Source organism: Colletotrichum godetiae (assembly GCF_030913485.1).
Source record: "Colletotrichum godetiae strain CBS 193.32 chromosome Unknown BDP55scaffold_17, whole genome shotgun sequence".
Lineage (NCBI taxonomy): Eukaryota > Fungi > Ascomycota > Sordariomycetes > Glomerellales > Glomerellaceae > Colletotrichum > Colletotrichum godetiae.
In genome coordinates, this window is record NW_026851265.1 from 634,805 (window position 1) to 650,281 (window position 15,477).

The 15,477-nt window shown below is 53.8% G+C and overlaps 4 protein-coding genes across 4 annotated transcripts; 2 read left to right on the plus strand and 2 right to left on the minus strand.

The window, feature by feature from the left end:
• Positions 1-450: 450 nt before the first annotated feature.
• Positions 451-2,639, minus strand: BDP55DRAFT_550407 (CYTH-like domain-containing protein; the record flags this gene model as incomplete). Its single annotated transcript, XM_060569022.1, has 3 exons — positions 451-624; positions 682-1,161; positions 1,224-2,639. 3 exons carry the CDS (start codon positions 2,637-2,639, stop codon positions 451-453), a joined length of 2,070 nt encoding a protein of 689 aa, XP_060430643.1.
• Positions 2,640-5,316: 2,677 nt separating this feature from the next.
• Positions 5,317-9,585, plus strand: BDP55DRAFT_661685 (proteasome/cyclosome). Its single transcript, XM_060574746.1, has 3 exons — positions 5,317-5,891; positions 5,966-8,867; positions 8,922-9,585. The coding sequence occupies exons 1-3, from the start codon at positions 5,752-5,754 to the stop codon at positions 9,324-9,326; spliced, it is 3,447 nt and encodes a 1,148-aa protein (XP_060430644.1). The 5' UTR covers positions 5,317-5,751; the 3' UTR covers positions 9,327-9,585.
• Positions 9,586-10,504: 919 nt separating this feature from the next.
• Positions 10,505-11,772, plus strand: BDP55DRAFT_727948 (transaldolase; the record flags this gene model as incomplete). Its single annotated transcript, XM_060579379.1, has 5 exons — positions 10,505-10,580; positions 10,632-10,825; positions 10,894-11,002; positions 11,062-11,293; positions 11,370-11,772. 5 exons carry the CDS (start codon positions 10,505-10,507, stop codon positions 11,770-11,772), a joined length of 1,014 nt encoding a protein of 337 aa, XP_060430645.1.
• A 79-nt stretch (positions 11,773-11,851) lies between these two features.
• BDP55DRAFT_661700 (high-affinity methionine permease) lies at positions 11,852-14,877 on the minus strand. The gene is made up of 5 exons (XM_060574747.1): positions 14,305-14,877; positions 13,257-14,020; positions 13,042-13,197; positions 12,949-12,990; positions 11,852-12,892 (listed from the first exon to the last, which is right to left on the minus strand). Exons 1-5 carry the CDS (start codon positions 14,495-14,497, stop codon positions 11,996-11,998), a joined length of 2,052 nt encoding a protein of 683 aa, XP_060430646.1. The 5' UTR covers positions 14,498-14,877; the 3' UTR covers positions 11,852-11,995.
• Positions 14,878-15,477: the final 600 nt, after the last annotated feature.

Consider the following 15,477-nt stretch of genomic DNA (forward strand, 5'->3'; position numbering starts at 1 on the left):
ACATCTGCAGCGATGGGAAACAGTGATGTCCAAGAAGTAGAAAATGAACGTATTGGTTTCATGTTAACTGGAAACTTCTCAACCAAAGTAACCCAAGCAAACTAGGATCACAAGGCGATTACGAGTAGACTCTTCATGGGTATGTAGTCACAAGTAGTAGCGGGAATGGGTTGTAGAGAGTGCCAAATAGCAAACGGCCATGGCAACCAAAATTTAGTATTGACCAACCCCACGAGTGAACGAAATGTCAATCGGGTAACGAGCCCAGCCTTTCAAGTCGAAACACCCCAAGCCAGCTATGAAGAAATTGACTCTCCAAGAATACACAGCGCCTCAATCCTTGACTCCCAAACGCAGCCACTCTGTTTTTTGGTATCAAACCACCCTAGCCACTCGCGGGAAAGAGAAAAGAAAAAGCAGATTTTTATGATACGTCCGTACAAATAATTATTACACAAATTCGCGGCTTTTGCGAGCGAGGACGCGAATGTTGTCGACGAATGCCTCAACGAGTTGCTGGTATTGATGCGGCTCGTTTCTCATTGCGCGGCGTTGTTGATCGATGACGATTTCGGGTGATAGCTCTATTTCCAGTTCGTGCTCCTTGCTCATCTGTGAGGTATTCTTTTGTCTTTCTTAGCAATGCCCAGGGGCTACACTTCCAAGCAATAGTCGACTTACTCCGGGACCAGGCATCATTTGTGTCACTTGCGTCAAGTCGACCTGGTAGTGATTTTGCTTGTAGCTGAGACGGTCCTTGTTCCGGTCAGGGAACTTATCTGCGTGACCTACAGCCACGCTTTCCAATTCCTCAAGGGAGCCGTCCCACGGCATTTCGAGGTTGATGCTCAGGCGACAGTCGAGTGGGCATGTGGGAAGATGTAAGTGGATATCTGCTACGCGGGCCTTGACAATCATGGCCAGGACCTGCTGCGTCTTTTGGTCATGTGTGACTCGAACCTTGATTGAACGCCTGTTACCTAGGAGGGAACGGACGCAACCAGGGAGACGGGCCTGCAGAGCATTTGGCAGCTCGTAGAACTTGTCAATCTCTCGTCGATGTTTGTATTGTACTTGTACTCGGCCGCGTGCGTTGGGGTTTCGGGGATCTGTCTGCACAACCAAAGTGTTGAGGAATTCATTGAGACCTTTGTGCTGAGCCTGCAGAGAAACAATGAGATTAGCCTTCGTGATTCATTTCCAAGGAAGATCAACAAACAAACCTCGGTCATGCTGCTTCTGAAAGCCAGGCGCCCAGTGTCGTGCAGAACACATTCCGAGCCTATCGCCCTCTCGACACGATCATTAGTATCTCTGTCGATGAGCTGTCCCATCTTGGCCTCAATTTCGAACTGCACACCACGTCCTATTATCTCCCCACTGTCGGGATGGAGTGTGACGTTTTTGAACAAGAAATCGGCGATCGTCTTGGACAACTCTTCGTAAGGTCGATTACCAAGAATGCTTTCCTCCCAAGGGCCAAGCAAACCTTCGGTCTTGGGCGGCGGCGGCGGCGGCGGTTCCTGAACTGGAGGAGCGGTGGACCGCGTTGCCTCTGGTGAGGTGTGGCGGCTGGTACTATCCTGCTTGACAGACTCGGACTTGCCATTGATGTGCGGCGGTCCTCGTTTCTGGAGCTCGAAATTGGCCAGCTTGAGCCTCTTATTTTCTCGAGCATTCCAAGTCTGAGCCCAGATGGGGGGTGTCGCGTGAATCTTCCTCTTTCGTTGCATCACCGGCGACCTAGAGATGGCAGGTCCACCATTGAGCTCGGCAGGCGGTGGTCGTGGCTCCTTCCTTTCCAATTCTCGGGGACTCAAGTCTCGGTCGGCAAGTTTTCTCTTGGCGGGTGTCGCAGCGCGTTCGCGTTCAGGTTCCACCATGTTGGTGACGCTTGGGTGCGGTCGCACTTCGGGTTCTGTCTGCCCACTAATGCTGCTCGGCAAACTCGGTATTCTCGTCTTGGGACTGACGCTGATGCTTCGGTCGCGTTCACTATGTGATAATGATCTTCGTTCGTGGGTGCTATGGGAGGAGCTGGGCATGCGGACTGGTGGAGGTGGTGGTGGAGGTGTGGCTTGGGCGAGGTGTGAGGCGGACAGTCTCTGTTGATACGGGCTTTGTGGTTGTGTAAAGCTTGGTGCAGTAGAAGATTGTCGAGGCCCGGTCTGGGGCGGGCCCAGTGGGGTCGGAGGCTGCGAGAGCTGCCGATTGAAATCGGGCGGCGGATGCGCCGTCGCCACAGGACTACCGTGAAGGGGATATGGCTGGCCGTGATGCTGCTGCTGCTGCGGATGCTGACTATGGGCAGATGTAGGTGTAGGAGTTGAATGGGTTGATTGTGAGCGCTGATGGAGATATGGATGCCCACCAACAGGGGTCCCAATGGGCGGTGTCTGAGGTATATGTTGCTGCGATGGCGGCGGTTGCTGCTGTTGAGCATACTGAGGCGCCGTTGCACCAGATGGATGAGGGTAGCCATCTCTCGGGGGGAACGCGTTGGACGGTGGATATTGTTGGTGTCGTTGCACAGGGCTGGCAGCTTCCTGAGGCGGGCCGGTCGGCGGGAAGGGGTAACCTCCACTTGGACCGCTCACGGAAGATGTCGGCGTATGGCGATACGGAGACGGGCCTGGCATTGAGGCATTCTGGGGTGATCGCGCATCGGCGTAAGGGGCGGGAGCACCAGCTTGAAGTGGCGGCGGCGCTGGCCGGCCAGGGCCGGGATACGGGCCTGGAGTCTGATAAGGCGACTGCGGAGGGTACGATGGGGTCGTGGCCTGAGGATGTACAGCGTATTCCTGAGGTGCTGGCGGCTTGCCAGGGGATGAATGCAATGCGTGACTGTACGCCGATTCTCTAAAGGCATAAGCCGTCGTGGCCTGGGAAGGTGTCGTGGGGGCCTGTTGCTGGTATGGTAGCTGAGGTGGCGGTTGTTGAGGCGGCGGTTGTTGCTGTAGTTGGTGGTGCTGCTGCTGCTGCTGCGGATGATGCTGATGCTTCGGCGCGAGATGTTGAGGAGGAGCGTGAGGATGCTGCTGGTGACCATGGGCGTGGGCATGCGCAGGATGGCCCGGAGGAGGGCCACCAGCAGCGGCAGCGGCCGCGGCAGCAGCACGCGGCCTGTTCCCCCCGTCATCGGACGTGTTCATCAAGGCTCTTAGGTCCATTGTGTGTAGCGAAGGCAAGGCGTGCCGTGGGTGTTGTGGGCTAGAATCCCTTGCTCGCGTTCCTTTGTCTGGAGCAGCGCTCCGTCCAGCTTCAGCTTAGATGCACAATATTTGGCTTCGGCCCCTCAAATACAGCGGTTCATGTGTGCGACGAGGAAACGGCTGGAAAAAGGAGAGGCGATGGCGGTCGGATGAGATTTGCAGATTCAGCGCGATTCTAACGAGACGGAATGGATGCGCAAGAGGCATTCATCACGCCGTTGTATTTCAGTGGTGAGTCAGGTCGAGAAGATGGCAAAGGTCGGTTTCGGGTTCGTCGTGGATGTCGGGATTCGGAGAGACGGAAAGGACTGCAGTTCAGAGATAGCTCCAACCGAGGACAGCAAGGTATGCGCTGGGCGTGAAGGGTAGAGAGACGTGGGAGCGCAAAGGCGACGAATTCGAGGTCGAGGTCGAGGTCGAGGGCGAGGTTTGAGCGAGAGGGGTCGTTTGTCGTTTGCTCGAATCGACGTGGATGGTTGATTGGTGGTAAGTAGGTATCGGAGACGGCGGACTGGTAGTGTGGTTGGAATCGCCGTCGCGAGTTGGTCGTCGTAATCGTAAGGAATCGGGTGGAGGATTTGAACGACGCGGACGTGGTTGGAGGGAGCTGAGAAGAGCTGTGTGGGCGGATGCGATTGAAGATGCGCGCCTGGGGGTGGGTTGGAGAGGGTGTCGCAAAGTGCGAATGGATGCTTTGGTGTTTTGAGTGGCCGGGTGCGGGTGCGGGTGTGTGTGCAGCCTTGTTGCGTGGATGCGCTCTGGGGTGTTGGTGGTGGTGGTGGTGGTGGTGGTGGTGTGCAGAGATGAAGCGGGCGGATTGGAGATTAGGGAAGATATCTCAGCAAGAAAACATCTTGTCCTCTCCTGTTGGGTTTGAACTTGGCGTTGCGGCAGTGGCTCGGAGAAGTTCTGTACTCCGGCAGGACTTTGAGTCTTGAGATAGTAAGGTAGGAAGGCAAGGTACCTCGTAGTCAGGTATTATAATAGTGAGGTAAGGTAAGGTAGCGTGCTCGAGCGAGAGCGTGAGAGACAGAGAAGGGGACAGACAGAGAGAGGAAGCGTGAGGTGTGTGTGAGACAGATGGCGACAGGCGTGTGGGAAATTTGGAGACGAAAAGAAAGGATGGAAATGGATTGGTCGCGCCGATCGTAGGTCAGGCTGGGCCCCCAGTGGTTTGGCTCTTTGGCACTGAGAACGGGCTCGCTCCCGTCCACGACCACGTACGGATGAATATCTCACTGTGTAGGTAATGGTCAAGGCATAGATAGACAAGCATTGATAGATGAGTGGTACTATGGATGCTGCCTGGTTCAAGGTAGCATCTGTAGCTGCAACATATCAATTGCAAATATTATCCGCAAGATGCTGGCTATGTACGTACTACGGTACGGCTAGGCAATGTACTTTTCAGAGGAGAATTTGGTGGGGAGCTACAACCAGTGCAAGCAGGCTGTACAAGCAGGCTGTCTAGGTAAGGTAGGTAATTAAGTAGCTAGGAGCTTCAAACAGAGAGCTTGAAGCTGAAGCTGACAGGACACCTCAGCTAAGGTATTGGAGCAAACCTAGCATAAGCTGGACGAGCAAGTGGACAGCCTTGTCAGAAACTACCTTACCTTGCTCCGTCCAGAAGTAACCAACGGACAGGGCAAGCCACAAATGGTGTACGGAGTACGCAGTAGGTATCCGTAGAAGGCAAAAGCCACGGCCACGGTGCGCTGGTCGAGCCCGGCCTCACAACCTGGCCTGGCGGCCCTGGGCCATCGATATGTCGACCTGTCGGAGATTTTTATTTTATTTTCTGTCCTCCCTCCAATCTGGAAATGACAAACTTGTCCTCCCCCCCTGTCTAGGTCTTTTGGCCGGCCACGGTGCTGCACTCCCGGGCCCCGGCTCCACCTTCTGTTGTCTTCCATTGCTGGAATGCAACGGTGGAGGAGACCGAGATGAGGTGACCGCCGGGGGAGAAAGTGATGATCCGGATCCAAGGTACAAAGTACCTTAGTCCGGCACGTGAGGTGCTTGGCTAGGCAGCTCAGCTTACCTCAGCACCATAGCTTACGGGCACGGTGACGGGATAAGGTACACGCGACCAGTTGAACGCAAACAGACAGAGAAATCCCGGGTGCGGCTTCAACCTTCAACTTGCTTAGCTAAGGCAGAGCAAAGATTTGCTGACTCATCATACCCTGTGGTCCCGCAACTCAAGGAAAAGATACGTACCTCGAGACAAGGCGAGGCAGGCAGACTTGCCTGACGTGGATGCGTTCCCTTCCCTTGCCTTACCTTAGCAGTGCGTAGCGTCGTGTGCCCTGGACTCTGGCTGCATTCGCGCCTTTGCTTTCGACGTCCTTCTCTCCATCATCAACGCTTCCTTCGGAGCTCTCATCACCACCAACCCCGAATCCAATTCCATCCCACCACTTCGCTCCGTGCGACACCATCCTATCCATCCCGGCCGCACATTATTCAAATCATCTCCGTCGCCCATCATCGTACCCCGCAGCTCTCTTCAGCTCCGTCTTCCCGGCCACTTCCCACAATGCCTGGCCTGGTCTCAGCTACCGGAGTCCTGGGCTTCCTGGCCGATGAGGAGCCAGATCTCAAGGTCTTCGCCCTCCAGACTCTTAACGATGACATTGACACTGTCTGGACTGAGGTCGCTGGTGCTCTGAGTCAAATGTAAGCTCTCTTCCCTCCTCGCCACGTTCCGGCTACTTGCCTTTATTGGGATGTTATTGACCACCTTGACGCAGTGAGGCTCTCTACGAAGACGACTCCTTCCCTCAACGACAGCTCGCGGCTCTCGTTCTCGCAAAGGTCTACTACCATCTTCAGGCCTACAATGAGAGTATGACATTTGCTCTCGCCGCTGGCGATCTCTTTAAGCTCGACGCTCCCGGCGAATTCGAGGATACCATTATCTCAAAGTGCATCGATCAGTACATTGCTGCTTCTTCCGCAAAGCACACTGCTCCCGAGTCACCCCAGAACGATACCTCACTCCCCGCTCTGGCTACAACTTTTGCCAGCGGTGCTGCTGATGGATCCGCCCTGATCTCTCCCACAACGCCATTCTCCCAGACGACCCTCCCCTCCAAGTCTCTCCTCTCCCGTGTTTCGACCGATAACACCATCCTCGATCCCACATTCCAGCCCGTCAAGGAAGGCCGCTCCGCATCCGTCGCCCCCATCAATGATCAGGCGACTCAGATTGCCCTGCAGCGTATCATCGAGCGTCTGTTCGAGGCTTGTCTCAAGGATGGCAGATATCGCCAGGTCATTGGTATCGCCGTTGAGGCCAAGAACTTGGAGGTTCTGCGCCGTGTCATCAAGCGCGCCGCTGATGACGAGAAGCGTTCAAAGTCAAAGTCGACGGACGGTCAGGGCCCCGCCGAGGAGCTCATGGAGTATGCCTTGGGCATCTGCATGGACGTTGTCCAGGAGCGAAGCTTCCGCACCGAGATCCTGCGCTTGATCCTTGACCTCCTTAACGACATCCCGAACCCCGACTACTTCGCCATCGCCAAGTGCGTTGTTTACCTGAGCTCTGATGAGGAGGCTTCGCACATGCTGAAGCAGCTGATCACGAGCGGCGACCGGAACTCGGTCGCCAGTGCCTACCAGATCGCTTTTGATTTGTACGACAACGGCACCCAGGAGTTCTTGGGCAAGATTATCAGCTCGCTGCCTTCAGGAGAGCCTACTAAGACTGCAGAGAGCGACACCACCGAGGAGGAACCGTTGATCGAGAACCAGGAGTCCTCGGAGGAGGAATTGTCGGAGGAGCTCTCCAAGGTTTACAAGAACATTCGGGCAATCTTGGACGGCAGCAAGACAATTCAGTTGAACCTCGAGTTCCTCTACCGCAACAACCGCACCGACCTGAGCATTCTGAACAAAGTTCGGGATAGCTTGGAGGGTCGCAACTCCATCTTCCACACAGCCGTCACCTTCTGCAACGCTTTCATGAACCAGGGCACCACTAACGACAAGTTTTTCCGCGACAACCTCGAATGGCTTGGAAAGGCCGTCAACTGGTCCAAGTTCACCGCAACCGCAGCTTTGGGTGTCATCCACCGCGGCAACCTGACGCAGTCCCGCAAGCTGCTCGAGCCCTACCTCCCTCGCCAGAGCGGCTTGAGCAGCGGTTCCATCTTTAGCCAGGGTGGTGCTCTCTACGCCTACGGTCTGATCCACGCCAACCACGGCGCCGACGCTCTCGACTATCTCAAGACTCAGTTCACATCCGCTGAGGAGGAGGTCATCCAGCACGGTGGTGCTTTGGGTCTGGGTATTGCAGGCATGGCAACTGGCTCCGAGGAGATCTTCGAGAACCTGCGCACGGTTCTCTTCACCGATTCTGCTCTCAACGGCGAGGCTGTTGGCCTTGCCATGGGTCTCATTATGCTCGGCACCGGCAACGTGCGGGCTTTGGAGGACATGATTACTTACGCCCACGAGACAACCCACGAAAAGATTGTTCGTGGTCTCGCTATTGGTATGGCGTTGATCATGTTCGGCCGCCAAGAGGGTGCCGACGCCATGATCGAGGGTCTGCTCAACGATCCTGATCCTACCTTGAGATATGGTGGCATTATGACTGTTGCTCTCGCCTACTGCGGTACAGGCAGCAACAAGGCCATTCGTAAACTGCTCCACACTGCCGTTAGCGATGTTAACGACGATGTACGCCGTGTCGCCGTCATGAGCTTGGGCTTCATTCTCTTCCGTAAGCCCGGCAGCGTCCCTCGCATGGTCGAGTTGCTCTCCGAGTCGTACAACCCTCACGTGCGTTACGGATCTGCCATGGCGCTGGGCATTTCTTGTGCTGGTACCGGTCTGGATGAGGCCATCGACTTGCTCGAGCCCATGATGAAGGATCCTACCGACTTTGTCCGTCAGGGTGCGCTCATCTCTCTGGCCATGATCATGATCCAGCAGAACGAGGTCATGAACCCCAAGGTCGCTTCTATCCGCAAAACTCTGAAGAAGGTTGTCGGCGATCGCCACGAGGACGCCATGACCAAGTTCGGCGCGTCGCTTGCGCTGGGCATTATCGACGCGGGTGGTCGCAACTGCACCATTGGCCTCCAAACCCAGACCGGAAACCTCAACATGGCCGGCATCGTCGGTATGGCCGTCTTCACCCAGTACTGGTACTGGTTCCCGTTCACCCACTTCCTTTCGCTCGCTTTCTCGCCCACCTCCATCATTGGTCTCGACCACGAACTCGAGATCCCTAACTTCAAGTTCCACTGTGCCACCCGTCCCAGCCTGTTCGACTACCCGCCAGAGCAAGAGGTTAAGGCTGAGGAGGGCCCTACTATGGTCGCAACAGCCGTCTTATCAACAACTGCCCAGGCCAAGCGCAGAGCTCAGAAGAAGGAGCGTGCTCAGCGTCGCGAGAGCATGGACATTGACTCTGCTAAGCCAACAGTCTCTGACAAGATGGACGTGGACGAGAAGAAGGAAGAGATCAAGGAGAAGAAGGAAGGTGAGGCAGGCGAGAAGGAGGCATCTGTAGCTCCGGCCGATACAAAGAAGAAGGCAGAAAAGGAGAAGGTCGGTTACGACATGGAAAACTTGTCGCGTGTGCTTCCGGGCCAGCTCAAGTTCATCAGCTTCCCCGCCGGACGTTACAAGCCGGTTAAGAAGGTAGAGTAGTTTCCAACCCCCTGACTGCAAGATGTTTTACTGACTCTCAATCAGCCTACCGGAGGACCTCTGCTTCTGCAGGACACGCAGCCTGATGAGGAGAAGACACTCATCGAAGAGAAGTTGAAGAAGGTGACAACAGAAAAGGCCCCGGTGGCTGGCCAGAGCAATGCCGGCGGATCATCTGCAGGCTTGACGCCACGTCAACAGCAAAACATCATCTCTCAGGCCCTTAGAGCCAGTGCTGGTGGTGACCTTCGCTCGCTGAACGAGCTTAGCGAGCTCTTGGGTCGACAAAGAAGAGGTGATCTCGTGGGCGCAACTGACGAAGGAGGGGCGGCGGCTGCTGCAGGAGTGCTCACGGCAGTTGATGAGGATGGCGAGGGAGACGAAGAGGCAGACGTTCCGCGAGAGTTTGAATACTTCACGGACAACGAGGAGGAAGATGACGAGGAGTAGCCATTCTCGCAAGACAACCACCATTATTTGTGACTCAATTTTTGAGACCGCAGTGGTGTTTAGAGCATAGAAGAGAGATGGCGTAAAGGTAGTTGACTGCCATTCTGCCAAGGACAGTCGGGGGCAAAAAAGACTCTGCCAGGCTGTACAATAGTGTAACAATCGAGTTATTCAGAGGTTACTCCTTATACGCACTTAAACCCGTGGACTTGACGCTCGATGCGACAAAGTGACCACGGCCAATGTTTGAATGAATCTTGACGTCTCGAAGTTGAGTATCAACAAATTAGTAAAGCCAATGAGTGCCAGTCTCCAGTCTTGACAGTAAGCTGTAGAGGTGTAGCAGTGTTTTCGCACATGGCGCTTCGGCTTTCCTAAAAATGCAGACAACAGCAACGCAGACGACTCGCGGAAAACCTTGTGGAGAACCCCACGCTTCCCCTCTTACATCGTCAAGCTGGAGAGTACTTGACAGTGACACTGTGACTTGGTACGTTTCCTTTCCAGTTTACGTACGAAGCTAGCCCGCTTCTTCTGCCGTGAAGGCACAGCTAAGCTGACAGCTGTCTGCAAATTTCTGGTGGTCACGCAGGGAGACGCGTTGTAGGTGCGCTTGCATTTCCCCATTTCCCCGTTTCCCTGTATCGGAAGATCAGGAGCGGTGCATGGAACACCTCACGATCTCTTCTGATGGCATATACGTTGTCCGCGGCCCCTTATTCGAGGTTCACGCTTCGTATACCATACAAAGGTCCTCCCTCCCGCAACACCATGGGGAGAGGAATGCGGGGTGTCCGGTCTTCCTCCGAGCTCCCCTTACCTTGCCTTGCCTTAGCTAAGAGAGACCAAAAGACCCTCCCACCTCAAGGTACTCGCTCTCCCGCGTACTCTAGCCTCCAATCCAAGTGGTCCATGTCCATAGCTGAAGCCGGCGGGAGAGAGAAATCTCGCTGTACTTGAAGAAGTCCTCAACATCTTCTGCCTGCCCCGCGATTCCTTCTCAACACATCGTCTCTTTAAAAATCACGTCAATTGAGCCGACTGCCTTGTGTAAAAGTGATACCTGTATTCTGAATTGCCTTCCAGCTTTGGGAGTTTTCTTCAATCCACTGCCACTTCGTTACCATAGCACATTGCCTTGCATTGATACTGCCCACACGCAGCTATTACTACCCGTCATGGCCCAATCCAACGCCCTTTTGGACACGTTGAGAACCGTGAGCCAGGTCGACTGTGATACTCTCGACGTTGAAGGTAAGAGCCTGCCTTGATGACCCAATGCATTCTGTTCTGATCTTGCTTTAGTTGCCAAGGAGCTGGGTCCTTTTGTCGACCACACCTCCAACCAGGCTATCGCCTATGGCGAGCTCACCAAGACCACCGCAGATGGCAAACTGTACCACGAGCAGCTCATCCGGGACTCTGTAAAGGATGCCCAGGGCTGGGCCCATGCGGCCTGGCCAGACATTGACCCGATTCTTCTCGCAGTCGAGATTATGGTACCTTGGCATGGCGAAACTCGCGAAACTCTTGAGAACGACGTTCACCTTCGCTAACACGTCTATAGATGGTCAGACTTTCACTCAAGTTCATTCCGTACTTGACAGGATATTTCCACATTCAAACCAACACAGACTGGGCTTATTCGGTCGAGAAAACTGTGAAAAATGCCGAGAGTATGTTGCCAAACAGGGCTTGTGATGGTCAAAACTGATCGCGCTGCTCTGCTCTGCAGGAATTGTTGAGACCTTCAAGAAGCTTGAGCCTAGTTTCGACGCGAAGCGTGTCTGTATCAAGATCCCGTCCACTTACGAGGGCATTGCCGCCTGCAGAATCCTCGAGAACAAAGGGATCGCAACACTGGCGACAACCATGTTTTGCATGGAGCAGGCGGCCCTGGCTGCCGATGCCGGCTGCACTTACATTGCGCCGTATGTGAACGAGCTAAAGGTTCACTTCATCCCTGGGTAAGAGTCATCCCAAATACAATTCGGACACTGCGAATCGAGCCGATTCGAATGACTGACGCTTGTGTGCCCTTAGTTACGTGGACGAGAACAAGGCCTTCAACTTCTGCAGACAGGCGCAGGCATACTATGTCGAGACGAAGGCCAAGACCCAGGTTCTGGCAGCCAGTCTGACCACCGTGCCCGAGGTGATGCAATTGGCCGGCATCCAGCACGTCACCGTCTCGCCACCGCTCCTCCGGGCTCTTGCGGCAGCGCCGTCCTCAAGTTGGACGGAAAAGGTCGGTGGCTACTTCGCAGACGGGCCAGACGAGCGATGGGTCAAGGACTTCCAGGCTGCTCTAAGAGACGAGAGCGAGTGGCGGTTTGCTTTTACTCGTAGCGGTAACGGCAGGTATGAGGAGAAGCTCATCCAGGCCATCAATATCTTTTCCGAGAAGCAGCAGAGCCTGGAGGAGCTGGCGCGGAGCTACTTGTAAATGAACACCTGCTAACTATAGAGTTACCGTTTGCAAGTTCAAGGCGTGGACAGGGCGATCATGAATGGAGAAAATTTTCAATCCCGACTTTTTGAGTATTGCGGTAATTAATTCGATGCTGCCTCCTATTGATAATTACTTGAACTTAACAAACATTCGTCCTGCCTTACCCGTCCTCCTTCTTGTTCCTCGCTGGATATCAAACAAAACCCTCCCTACGCCATCACCAATGTCCTCCCCTTCCTGGTGCTTGCTGCATATATGAAGCAAAGTCAGTGCCGGCGAAAGGAGACGCTGGCACTTCCCTCACATCAGCATTTGGCCTAGAGTCGTCGAACACCCGGCGCCGAGAACGGAGCGCTTCCTTTCCAACCCAGCTCAGATAGACGGTCTCATGGACCTGTATGAGATCGGTCCCGACGCCGGCCTCAGAGCCCCAGCTGCTTCCTTGTGCCGGTTCGAACTCGGGCTTCTTCTCCACGACAAACACTCTATGGTCCTTCCTCTCGATATAGCGAGCGACAAGAACGAAGCCAATGAACCATGCAACGCCTAGAGTGATGATGATCCATGAGACCGTAGGAATCAGCCACCACGGATTCAGCTGTGTAGATAGTTGTTTCGAAGGTTTAACCCAGTTAGTGATCACCGGGAAAAGCCCGCCGCACATGTATACGAAGGCGCAGAAGACGGACAGGAAGGGACGGAAACGCTTTCCAGTCATCTCGGCCCAAGTCAGCGGCGGCGGTGGCGTGTCCTTTCCGAACGTCGAAGCGTCATCGTCGGTAAGGGTAGTCGGAGGTCCGCGGAAGCGCAGGATGAGAATGCCCAACCCTAGGAAAGTCCCGATGAAAGCGTTGATGACGTAGGCACTTAGGGATGTTAGCAAGGTGTAGGCGGCTGTTGGTTCCATCTTGTAGGTTGCAAAGATCAGGATAGTACAGCTGACGAAATGGAGAAGCAAGGCGCCGACGGGAGTTTTCTCGCTATGGTGCTCTGGCGAAAGCCATTTCAGTCGGAGAACCGATGAGAACCATCCCTTCCTCTGGAACCAGCGCAGTACCCGGCCGATGCTCATATCTGTATTCTGTGCGAAGAACTTGGGCCACGGAAGCATTCCCTAGTCGGTATAAATCTTGGCTTTTTTTGTGCATTACATTTTGAGGCTTCACTTACCTCTTTGGCAATCTCCTGCTTCACTCTAGCAGCTGTGTATGTCTGTGAGAATGTCAGCGGCCATGTCGTCTACCATGAACAGAGTTGAATGACCATGACGATGATGTTTCCCAAAGATGAGATGGCAAGAAACGCGTTGAAGATCCGAGCCCCGAGGTCGCTTTCCGGTTCAAGGGTCTGGAATGTGAGTTCGAAGAATTTTTGAGCAACATTCGCGTTGATCTGGTCATCCTTTGGGACGACTACCATCTATCTCGATATCAGAAGAAGCACCGTTTTACTTGAAAGAGCTACGCGACTCAACTTACATAGCAAATGTTTACAACAAGGTAAAGCGTCACAACGGTACCAACACCGGCACCCATGGCGACTGGAAACTTCTTCTTGGGCCTGCTAATCTCCCCAAGGACATAGTTGGGTTGCTCGAAGCCAGAAAAGCTGAAGATGATGGCGAGAAACGCTTGGGCGTAGCTGTTGGCTTCGTTTGACGCATTCTTGAAGGAGGTCTCGGGCGAAGTGTTTTTGTCGAAAACGTTATTGGCGCCTGGGAATCCTTTTGTAGCTACGACGATCGTCGCCACAATGATAAGAAGCATAATCAAAATTTTGACAACCGCAAGGATGTTGTTGAGCAGGATTCCCCCACGTCGGGAGAAAGCATGAATCCCACAAGAGAATGTAGCAACCGCAAGAGCGATGCCGCGAACAGGACCATTCTCTGGTTTTACGTCGGCGGCTTCGAGAAGTCGGATGGCAAAGTGAATGCTATTGCCAGCCATGTTTCCTAGAACAATGAAGCTGATGCCGAATATACAAGTCGACAAGAGTAACGTGTTCTTTCGGTATGCTGGCTTGCGGAAAACGTATTGTAGATAGACGAGATCACCACCGCTTCGTGGTACGCTTTGATCCTGCCCGTTTATCAGGTATCTGGGCACGTTCAAGCCGTACTCAATGTACACATGAGTCCCGCAAAGACAATATATTATACCGGCCAACCAGAGGAGGAGAGTTGCACCGACACTTTTAGTGCCTTTCATTACTCTTTGCGGGGACATGAAGATACCGGTTCCTGAATACACCATCTAGTTTAGCACTCTATTGGCCCATACCAGAAGCTGCAGACGAGTTGTTGCCCACGGTGATTACTTTCCCGTGACATTTCCGATAGCAACCTCGAGACAAGATATCAAACCCAGGATGAGGGGGAAGGAGAGATAGCATAGTGAACAGAGTGCCCGCATGTACATATATTTCAAATAATACCCCGATAGAGAGGATTAAGGGCCGGAGTGAATCAAACATCTCGGTGCTGAAAGATTTCTGCATCAACGGGTAAATAATCAAGCCACTCACCAATCATACGGTTGATGACTAGACAAGCTACGTCGAAATATCCCAGTCGAAAGCCCTCTTTCGGGGCATGCGTGACGATGCCATTGCCGTCACTAATGGTATCAATCACCTCGTCAATATCACTGTGTACTGAAGCCTCTTCGGCACTCCGTGGCTCTTGATAGAAACCAACGGAGCTGGGAAAGTCGTTCATCTTTGAAGATGTGTTGGTCAGGAAGGATGCAAGTGGTGAGTCCGAGCCTTACGATCGCTCCGCAGCAGGAGATCAACGCGATATCCGTATCTCTTGCTGTCCTAAGATACATAGCAAACAAGGCCACCATGGGTGTCTTCATATTATGTATGGCACACTTCTATCGGCTCGCGGGTGTGTGTAACGAGCTGCTGCTGGCATGCACGTCGGGCGTAATCTAGAAACAGCACGCAATTGGGGCGCGCACCACAGAGCGGACAGGCAGGCAGACTCGGCCATGGGTTAACAATGGCTCGCATGCATGCCGAGGCAGCCACTATCTAAGACGAGGGCTGGTCATGTCGCTCGCGTCTCGACAGCCTCGTCCAGAAATATGCCTTGCAAGGCATGTCTGAGGCCATTTCTTTCTTTGCGCGCATTTTGGGCACATGGAGTCTCAAAAACGCATTACAAACTTACCAAGACTCTAGCGTCTGCAGGCAACTGTCAAGCTGTACGCGATCTAGTAGATGGTTTACGGATAGTCTCAGCCGTCGAGTGATCATAGGCCTGGCGAAGCGAGCACGAATAGGAAGAGTCCCGGGAAGACTCAAGGTGACACCCCGTCTGACCCATACCCAGAGGTTGGCACGTTGGGAAGTTGTCCAACTTCGAAGCCTTCAATCTGTTCAGCTCACTGCCACCGCCACATGCATTTCACACATGGGCTGAGTGTCGATCATCGTTTCAAGTAAAGGGTATATAAGCGTATTCACCTGAAAGCACCATCAGAAATTCTTTCAAGCGCAGCGATTGCTGGCCCCAACTGATGTTCGCGAAGGTTGCTCCCATCGTACTCTGGCCACGACAGTAGGTGCAATGTAACCAGACATTTTAGCATTCGGGCTTGGCAGTGAAAGTGCCAGCAACTTAAGATCGATGGGGTTTGTAACCGAATACCTGTATCATCATCGTCAGAAGGGGCAGCCAGCTCTCAAAAG